Source organism: Lithobates pipiens, unplaced genomic scaffold, assembly GCF_037356315.1.
Source record: "Lithobates pipiens isolate NorthernLeopardFrog02 unplaced genomic scaffold, aLitPip1_a1.2 Scaffold_25, whole genome shotgun sequence".
In the NCBI taxonomy this organism is placed as follows: Eukaryota; Metazoa; Chordata; class Amphibia; order Anura; family Ranidae; genus Lithobates; species Lithobates pipiens.
In genome coordinates, this window is record NW_027507787.1 from 9,214,785 (window position 1) to 9,225,555 (window position 10,771).

Consider the following 10,771-nt stretch of genomic DNA (forward strand, 5'->3'; position numbering starts at 1 on the left):
ATGGCTGGGTATTGCAGGGTATCACCGAGTATGGCTGGGTATCTCCGAGTATGGCTGGGTATATCCGGGTATGGCAATTTATGGCAGGGTATTGCAGAGTATTGGCAGGGTATTGCAGAGTATTGGCTGGAATTGTACTGCAGAGTATTGGCGGGTACTGCAGAGTATTGGCAGGTATTGCAGAGTATTGGCTGGTATTGCAGAGTATTGGCAGGTATTGCAGAGTATTGGCGGGTATTGCAGAGTATTGGCGGGTATTGCAGAGTATTAGCTGGCATTGCAGAGTATTTGTGGGTATTGCAGAGTATTGGTGGGTATTGCAGAGTATTGGCTGGTATTGCAGAGTATTGGCAGGGAATTGAGGGGTTAAAGGGGTTGTAAAGGTTCGTTTTTTATTTTCTAAATAGGTTCCTTTAAGCTAGTGCATTGTTGGTTCACTTACCCTTTCCTTCGATTTCCCTTCTAAATGTTTTTTCTTTGTTTTCTTTGTCTGAATTTCTCACTTCCTGTTCCTCCTCAGTAAGCTGTTCTGGCTGACTAAACACTGCTCGGATGATGGTGTGAAGTTTACTGAGGAGAAACAGGAAGTAAGAAATTCAGACAAAGAAAAAAAACATTTAGAAGGGAAATCGAAGGAAAAGGTAAGTGAACCAACAATGCACTAGCTTAAAGGAACCTATTTCGAAAATAAAAAAGGAAGCATAACAAACCCTTTAAATTCGGTGAGCAGCGATGTGGGCACTACAGATGCAGCTCACAGCGCTGCTGACACCGATCTTTTCTCCCTCCGCTGTACCGTCATTTGACGGAGCGATCACACGGTTAACGGCCGCGATGAGCTGAACTTTCTCCATCTATAGACTTGTCTTACCATGGACTGATGAACAGCAAGGCTTTTGGAGATACTTTTATAACCCTTTCCAGCTTTATGCAAGTCAATGATTCTTAATCGTAGGTCTTCTGAGAGCTCTTTTGTGCAAGGCATCATTCACATCAGGCAATGCTTCTTGTGAAAAGCAAACCCAGAAATGGTGTGTTTTTTTTTATAGGGCAGGGCAGCTGTAACCAACACCTCCAATCTCATCTTATTGATTGGACTCCAGTTGGCTGACACCTCACTCCAATTAGCTCTTGGAGATCTCATTAGTCTAGGGGTTCACATACTTTTTCCACCTGCACGGTGAATATTTACATGGTGTGTTCAATAAAAACATGGTAACATTTAATTCTTTGTGTGTTATTAGTTTAAGCAGACTGTGATTGTCACCAGAGTAGTGTAGTGTCACCAGAGTAGTGTAGTGTCACGATAGTGACTCTTTACTGCTCTTTGGAGGTGATCAGAATTCTTTCACTATAATTGCTTATTACAGAGATAATCTGATCACTGTTATAAGCAATAATTTTTTTGAATAACACCCACTCACGTACCATTGTGTACTATTGTGATAGCTGTGATTGACTACAGCTATCACGTGGTATAGGCCCGCTTTGATTGGCCCCTGTACCATGTGATCACTGTGACCAATCACAGAGATCAAAATAGTACACAATTAATGGCTATGGATGACAAGCCATTCTGGACTGTTGACATGTGATCTCTGTGATTGGTTACATGACACAGTACAAAAAACAGTCTTCTGGACACAGTAGGTGACAGATTGTGCCTCTGTGCCCCACTAGGGCACACATGAGGTGCGCACCTGGAGGATGTGATATTACATCCACCCAGGAGAGTAGTGCTCCCTCACAGCCCTCATTTTAAATTAGGCAGGGTGAGAAGTGATTAACTGCTTCACATCCGCGCTATAGCCAAATGACGGCTACAGCGCCGACCTACTTTGCCGGGAATACATCTATTGATGTCCTCCCATGCCCGAGTGGCCTGCACACCCCCTTCAGGGCGCGTGCGGCGAGCTCTGTGATCTATGAGACTCGGCTGATCACAGATAGGAGTAAGGGGTCGATCCCAACCCCTTACCATGTGATCAGCTCTCAGCCTAAGACAGTTGATCATATGATGTAAACAGAGCCGGTATTTAGCTATTTTTTCTCCTCACGCTGACAGCGTGAGGAGAAAAAGGAAAAGCCGATTACCGATGGCTGTGAGAGGGACATCGGTTCCAATCAAGGAGAGCTGCCGCCAGCTCATCTGTGCCCACCTGTGCCACCTAGCAGTACACAACAGTCCCACCTACCAGTGCCCACCTGCGCTACCCATCAGTGCCCACAGTTCCACCTATCAGTGCCCACAGTGCCACCTATCAGTGCAAACAAACAGTGCCTCATCAACAGTGCTGCCCAGTGCCACCTACCAGTGCCCATCAGTACCACCTACCAGTGACCATCAGTGCCACCTATAAGTGCCACCTATCAGTGCCACCCATGAGTGCCATCTTATCAGTGGCCATCAGTGCCGCCTTATCTGTCCCCATCAGTACCGCCTTATCTGTCCCCATCAGTGCCGCCTTATCTGTGCCTATCAGTGCCGCCTTAACTGTGTTTTAGGAGCTGTAAGTGGCATAGGCGTTTTCAAGCTGTAAAAAAAAAATAAACAGGGCCAGAGCATTTTGAAGACCGGCGTTACAGCTGTAAAAACACCTGACGTGGCTAAAAGTGACTTAACGCTGTATATAGCATTAAGCCGCATCAAGAGTTTTTCTTTTGACATGTCAAAGTCAATGGTTCCCTATGAGAGCCATCTTAACGCATCAGAATTTCAGCCCATTGATTTGAAAGAAAGTTGCATCCAAGTGGGATCTGATCCGACTTGTGCTCTGAGGATCTTGAAAGGGAAACCCCACACCAAAAAACGGCATGGGGTCCTCCCCAAGATCCACACCAGACCCTTATCTGAGCATGCAATGCAGCCCGGCAGGTCAGGAAAGGAGGGGGGAGCGAGCCTGCTTTGGGGTGGGCAGAGTCCCCATGTTGATGGAGACAAGGGCCTCTTCCCGAAAACCCTGAGCGGTGGTTTTGGGGGTCTGTGGGTGGGGAGCTTATCGGAATCTGGAAGCCCCCGAATCCCGCCTCCCCCCCCCACGTGAATGAGTATGGGGTACATTTTGCCCCTACCCATTCACCCAAAAGCAGTGTAGTGTTACAAAAAAACAAAAGATGGTTTTTGACAAGTCCTTTATTAAAAATGAAGAATGTCCCCCGCTGTAGCTCCAACGTGTTATCTTTCTCCAGTACCATCACGGATGTCTTCTTCCTCTGGTCTTCTTTGTCCACTGATGTCTTCTCCCTCTGCTGATGTCTTCTCCCTCCGCTGATGTCTTCTCCCTCTGCTGAGGTCTTCTCCCTCTGACTTCAAAAGGCTTCTAAAAGCGCGTTTTAATTCTGCTTTTTCCTGGCAGTACTGGCTTTGAAACTTGTTTTTTCAAATGGCCTGTGTGCAGGAAGACTAAATTCTAATTTACTTTTTACCTTATCCACTTCCCATCCTTTGTACATCTTCAGATTGGAACAAATTAAAGAGACTGTGTAAAAAATAATTAAAAATTAAATAATATAAAAATATAAAAAATACTTTGTAAAAAAGGGGTGGTATTACCATTGTGTTGCACTGGTCCTTTCACTTCAAGCTGCCTGCAAAACAAAAAACTACACGGGGCCGATACAAGACCAGTCAACTTGTACAAGTAGAATGACTGCTCTTTATTACAAAAAACTCCTGCACAGAGGCAACATGCAGGAGCTGGTTTATGCCAGGTCACTGCACAGATTTGGAAGAAGTATATGCAGAAAAGGATTCAAGTGCAAACGGATATGTATCTTTTATTTAGACAATATTTGTTTTGCATTTTAAAATCATTATTCAATGTAGCTGAAACAAAAAAGTTACCTTTTTTTCTCTCTTTATTTTGCTCCAACAGTTGTTTTGCCAATAATCGATATGAGCTGTGGAAATTGGGCATTACACATGTCCTGAATGCAGCTCATGGGCGGATGCACTCTGACGGCAGCCCTGAATTTTATGGTTCCAGCATAACATACCATGGGGTTCCAGCCAATGATCTTCCAGATTTTGACATCAGTCAATACTTTTATTCTGCTTCAGAATTTATTCACGAAGCACTGAACACCCTTGGAGGTAAAATATGTAAATATGTAATTTTATCTTTCAATTAACAAATCATTATAATGTTGTATTGTCAACATCAGTGACATTGCTGATATTTTGTCAGAAATAATGCTGAATGGAGTAACTAATAGGCAGAATATGCTTTAAATATTGCATTTTTGAAAATAAGAACCTTTATCCTGATTTGTGAATTCAGTTTATAGTCAATTATAAGTAAAAATATATAGCAGGCTGTACAAATGTAAGAGCTCTTTACAATACACATATTTTAAGGAAAGATAGATCCCTGTAGTGATGGTAGGATCATTTCGCAATGGTTTCCAAGGATGAAGCTGCCTACAGAGGGATGTTTAAAAATATATATATTTATAAAATTCTGTAGAAAATAGTGGGCTGCAATCAGCCTACCTCTACCTCAGCAGGAGTGATCCCTAAGTATAGAGTATATTTCCACTGTCACTTGCTATTTGAGCAAAAATCAACAGGGTGTGCTAGAGAGGTGTTATTCTATGTTATGAATGTTAATGACCATTCATTAGGCTTTGGGGAGCTGGTAATGTGTGCTGGAGAACTGATATATTTGGAACACTTCCTTTTCTTTTTCCAATATGGCATTCTGTCCTGTTAAAGGTATGTCTTTCTCCCAAGGCCTAGGGCCTAGGGATGGAAAATAGCAGGTGTATCTGCTCCTGGGCGATATTCTATAGATGCTGCACCCTGGCTTCCTAGAGGAAGTAACTGAGACTATCCCCCACAAGAAATGTGGTAAGAGACTGAATGACTGAAGCATATACACAGGAACCTTTCTAGCTACCCTGTCTTGAAATACAAGGATTAAGATACCACTAGAACCTCAATCTTCAAGGAGCCAAAGCCTGATTCTTATAAAACAAAGACAATTCCATAGCTCAACTCACCAACCAGTCTGATGACCAACCAAATTAACCTGTCTAACCGCCTGTTAAAAGTAGGGGTTTAGTTAGTACAAATTTGCAAACGCATGTGTAAGCTGCAAGGCCTCGTCACGGCACCCTGCGTTGCTTGCAGTCCTAACACTACAAATTTATAAGTGTCTCCACAGTGGAATGGATAGATGTGGACAGGTGAGCCTGGAGACTGCCCAAGCCCCCTTAAAAAACAGGAGCACACTGGACACCCAGCAAGAGCACAATGGCAGCGAAGGTGCCCAGTGTGTCCCCGGACCATAAATACAAGAAGCCAAAGCCTGATTCTTGTCTTGCGTAAGTAAATTATAGGTTGACTTTAAAGTGTGAATAGTCCTTCTGTTAAAAAAAATGTAGTGTAAATAGATGGGAACTAGATGAAAACTTCCCCAATTTATAACTAGCTTTTTTTTGCAGACAGGTGTACATCCTCTGTATACTACGGACCTAACTCTATATTTGAGAGTTTCCAAGTAGGAGCACATATAGCAGTGGATAAATTAAGGGCAGATTTGCCTAGAGCAGTGGTCTCAAAACTGTGGCCTGGGGGCCAGATACAGCCCTTTGCTTTCGTTTTTTCCGCCCTTGGGGCACTAACTGACACCAACAATGGGGCATAATTCTTGTCACTGACACCAACAATCTGACGCTATTCCTCACACTGAAACTAACAATGGGACACTGTTCCTTCCACTGACACCAACAATAGGGTACTATTCCTCCCCCTAATGCCTAGCACACACTGCTGTTTTTTTTTCCCGTTCAAACCAGCGGGCTTAACAATCTGTTGTTAATACAGTGATGCCCCCTGCCAGAACACTTTAGTCAGCCATTGGCTGATCCATGGGCGGGAGCCAGTCGGCAGACCTTTTCCGGTCATGCCCCTTCAACAGAAGCCGGCCAAATAGCGTACACACGGGTCGAATATTGGCCAGTTTCTATTGAACCAACCGATGCCGCCAGTGGCGTAACTAGAACCTTCAGGGCCCCGATGCAAGAAACCATGAAGGGCCCCCCTGCGCCCAAGCCAGGGCCCTTCCCTCCGAGTCCGGCGGTGGAACTTCCCGGGCGTGGTCACAGGTATGACCTTTGTGAGCCCTGTAGTTCCACCACTGGCATCAGTAGTTTTTTTTTTTTTTTTATTCTTTTATTTTTAGGTGCCCCATTGGGGGACTGTCCCTAGGCAGGATGGGGTCCCCATCCCCCGAAGAGATGAGGTCCTTTTTGGGGTACGGACTCTGGCTGGGGAGAACAGACATCGGACTGAGCGGCAATGCATGGAGCAGGAGAGGGGTACTCTGAGGAGCCAGCCTAGGACACAGGTCATGCGGGGAATGCACAACTAAAGAGCAGCCAGTGCGATAGTTGAGCATGAAGCTCTGCTAGTCACCCTCCACCTCCAGCCACCCGTGTGCATGGTGCACTGGTACCCCTAGCTGCCTATGCTGCTGCCGGCCATATGTAGAGGGGGCTGCATGGGCCCCCTGCAGCACAGGGCCCAGTTGCGGTCGCGACTGCTGCACCCCTTATAGTTACGCCCCTGGATGCCGCCCCTCATTTGGCCCATGTGTATGGGGCATTAAACCAAAGATGGGCTATCATTTACTCCAACTGACTTTTTTTTACTTCCACTAGTCACAGTCTGTCCCAAAAAAGTCTGGAGAATAATAAACTGGCCTTTTGTTTAAAAAGTTTGGAGCCCTCTAGTCTAGAGGGGGCCCACTCTTCCTTAAAGGCACAGGGACACACTGGATGCCCAGCTGAAGGCATCCAATGTGTCCCCACACCAAATCCAGCGAGCAAGCTATACAAAAAGATGACAACCACCCCAATTTATAACTAGCCTTTACACCAAGGCACACATGGAAGGGATTTACTTTAAAAATAGAACTGTGGCCAATATAATGACATTTAGAAAATTGCATATTCTTATCAAAAAGTAAAAGACGATTTTACTGACATCTATAGCCGCAAACACTGTGGAGCAATTACATTAAAAAAGTTACATGAAAAAGTAAATCTATAGAATAGTTTATTCATTGTATGAGTGTACTGTATGACCTCACATACTTTATAAGTATACAACATTTTCTGTGACAATTTAAATTTACATATATCCTGTTTTACTAATAAAATGTGCTCTCTCTCAGCCAGGGTTCTGGTACACTGTGTTGTTGGTATCAGCAGGTCAGCCTCTTTGGTTCTTGCTTACCTAATGATTCATCATCAGCTTTCCCTGACACAAGCCATAGAGAAAGTACAAGAAAATCGCTGGATCTTCCCAAACGCAGGTTTCCTTCAACAGCTATTACACCTGGAGAAAGAGCTGCACCAGGCTAGGAAGAATGAAGTTCAGAGCATAAATTAAAGGGGAATAAAAATATTATTTTGCTAGAAATTTTACAGTTCATCTATACAGTTCACAACAACATAAAAACAGATGGCTGTTAAATGTAGGCTACTTATAATGTAATCATTGTCTTGCATATGATATTCCTTTTTATTTCTGAATAAAGTTATTTCATGCCATCCTGTAAGAAAGTTTTGATTTGTCTCTGTATTAATACAAAGAGACGTTTTATATAAAATATCAAGAATTTTCTGCTTCCTGTAAATTGATGTTCCACTGAAACAATTTAGGCGAACCAAACATTATATATATATTTTTTTTTATGTTAAGTGTATGCATGCTAAGCAACATGTACGTAGAACATATGATAATTAAAGAGGTCACAGGGATTTTGACGGTGCTTATTAGCAGGAAAAAAACAAAAAAACTAATTGTAATACACAATTATGTGAATTTTTATTAGACTCAAAGTCAAAATATAATATATATAAAAAACAACAGCAGTACAATACAATGCGGTGCAGTGGTGGTCTAGATGGTCAAGAAATACACTGAATGAAAATATATTGTTACACATTATCCCGACATGTTTCGCAGAAATGCTTCCTCAGGGGATGTGCGAATATTCAAACAGTAAACTCTCTAGATTTGTAAGAAATGTACAAAAATTACAATCAATATAAACGTAAGAAGAAAAAGACATATTGAGAGAAAGCACCGTTTTAGATAGCGAACATTCCTTACCCCGTACCACGCTACCCACTTCAAATCACTGCCAGTTGATATACAGCTATTTATTAGCCCCACAGGTCAAATGCCACCAGTAGACCGTAGAGGGCTAAAAGTCCAGCTAAAAAAAGGAAATCTGAAATATATATATATATATATATATATATATATATATATTATAAATAATTATCAGGAAGCAAAAAATGATGTACATGTTTCAAATATTGCAACACAAGGAATAAAATCCTACAATATTAGAATAAAATGTTATTTTACTAATGGGAGTTTTCTCTACCTATTAAATTATTATAGAAATGTACTTACATAAAATCAAATGATAAGGCCATAGGAGAGCATGACTAAACGTACGGAATCCAATGAGTGAAGCAGAGTTAAGGTGTTTAAAGAAGCAGAGATACTGCAATTAAAATCAAAAAGGACAATAAGGAATGCAAAAAAATCTTTGTATTTATATGTAAGTAGAACACTTTTAGTTATGTTTACCACTTAGGATAATATGACTACTCCAGTCCTGACAATGCCTTATATACTTTTCTTCCAAGACAGGGTGGGTGGGTAAAATATTGGGCAGTAGCACCACACTTTAATGGCACCAGCAGAAGGTAAGCAGGCCACACCACAGACTGTAAAGTATAGACGCAAACATCGGTCATTACCAACAACAATCATCTCCAGCAGTAACTACATACTAGGTTTCCTTCACCTGATACTGGACCATAAATAAAAGCTCCACTCTAAACTCTCCAATGTCCAGCTTCTGATTGTGAGTTTAGCCCAGCTTCAAGTGCTGCAACTCCTCCCAAACCATTTAATGGCAAAAGTCTCTTTCTGACTGTTCCGGGAATGCACAGCCCATTGTTGGCACTACCTTCAAACTGTGGTGCCACTAGAATTTTTTTTCATGTCAAAGCTTAATTGAACAAGCTGAAGTTAGAAGCTGATTGACTACCACATACCTCCCAACTTTCTGAGATGGGAACGAGGGACACCTATTAGCAAAAGTATGTAGTCATAGGACACACACCCTGCCACGCCCCTCTTAAGGGAGAATTCTACAAAAAAAATTGATTGGTTAAACCCACAAGTGCATTTTTACCACTACTATTCCCATTATATTGGCTTTTGGAATTTACAAATGCAGCAATTTAGAAATTGGATGAAAGGTTTAGCTCTGGGAAACACTTTTTGATAGATAAATAGTTCATTTTATATAGATCTATATAGATCAGACAAAAATGAGGGACACATGAGGTGCTATGAGGGACAGAGGGACTTTGTTCCAAATCAGGGACAGTCCCTCAAAATCAGGGACAGTTGTGGGCTATGCTACCATGCACAGCTGCACCAGACTTTGCATTCTCCAGCTGTAGTAAATCAACTTCAATGTGTTTATTAACTGGAAGAGCCCCAGATAAAAATGTAGGGGCTTACGTTGTTGTATCTAAACAATGTGAGCAGATCTTTTCCTCGCCCCCCCCCCCCGGGTCTCAGTATCCGCCTCTCAAAAACTATCTCATCTCTATCTGCTGCATCAGGCATACAGAACTCCGGCACGACTCCACAAATGGGGAATAAGTGACACACACATCTGCCAGAAATGTCTGAGGGATAATGGTGACCTCATACACATGCTCTGGAAGTGTCCCAAACTCTTCCGCTATTGGAAGGTCCTAGACGCAATATCTCAGGTTTATACTATCACCATACCACAAAACCCTATGGTATGCCTACTGGGTGCCCTGGATGAGGAGATATTATCCCCATCAATGCACACAGTGATCCTTCACCTGCTATATGTTGCCCATAAATTAATTGCACAATTTTGGATAACTCCCAGGTTTCCCACTAGGCGACAATGGGTTGAATAGGTTAATAGACTGCTAATAAGAGAAAAATTAACATATCAGCACAGAAATGCACCACACAAATTCTATACAATGTGGCAGGCTTGGTTGGAGGTCCCGGGGTTCGCATCGCATCAATTGGTTAAAGATAGACTTTTGCATGGATAAAAAACGAAAAGTGAACACTTTAAATAGCTGAAAGGAGTACAAGCATAACACTTGATTCCAGTAGTATTGTAGACTTTGGTGGGTCAAGTAGAATGTTTGGGAGCGGCGTGTCTCTCTAGGGCCCTGGGGACATGCAGAACCCGTTAAGAATATTTAACTGTTTTATTTTTCTTTATGTTGGGTTTTTGTTGTTTTAAATCTGTTTTATTCCTTAATTAGCTCTATCTACGTTACTTTTCTCATATATCATTTTACATCATCTGAGTTATCTGAAACACCTATGGACTGTACAATACAATATTTAACAGAGCAAGTGCGATAACAACTGTTTTATATCGTATTCTCTAATATCCTGTATGATATGTATATGGCATATTGAACAACAAAATAAAAACCTTTTTTCTCACAAAAAAAAAACAATGTGAGCAGGAATGGGAAGATCTTAATAACATATTTTGGGAAGATGTGTCATCCTGCCTGCATGAATCCTACCAAACCATGATATAGGGAAATACTACCAAGATTAAAGTAGGTAGTTCAACTGTCTAAATAGAGGTGGAAACAGTGGCGTAACTAGAACCTTCAGGGCCCCGATGCAGGAAACCATGGCGGCCCCCCCCCCCCCCCCCGA

General features: G+C 42.2%; 1 protein-coding gene across 2 annotated transcripts in view; it reads left to right on the forward strand.

Moving 5' to 3' along the window:
• Positions 1 to 7,557, forward strand: part of LOC143930085 (dual specificity protein phosphatase 13A-like) — a 190,289-nt gene extending 182,732 nt beyond the window's left edge. For both annotated transcript variants that reach the window (XM_077454032.1, XM_077454031.1), the window contains 2 exons: positions 3,876 to 4,093; positions 7,179 to 7,557. In XM_077454032.1, coding sequence (XP_077310158.1) covers positions 3,876 to 4,093; positions 7,179 to 7,396 — 436 coding nt within the window. In that variant the 3' untranslated portion in view covers positions 7,397 to 7,557. The remainder of the gene's footprint in view (positions 1 to 3,875; positions 4,094 to 7,178) is intronic.
• The last annotated feature ends 3,214 nt before the right edge of the window (positions 7,558 to 10,771 follow it).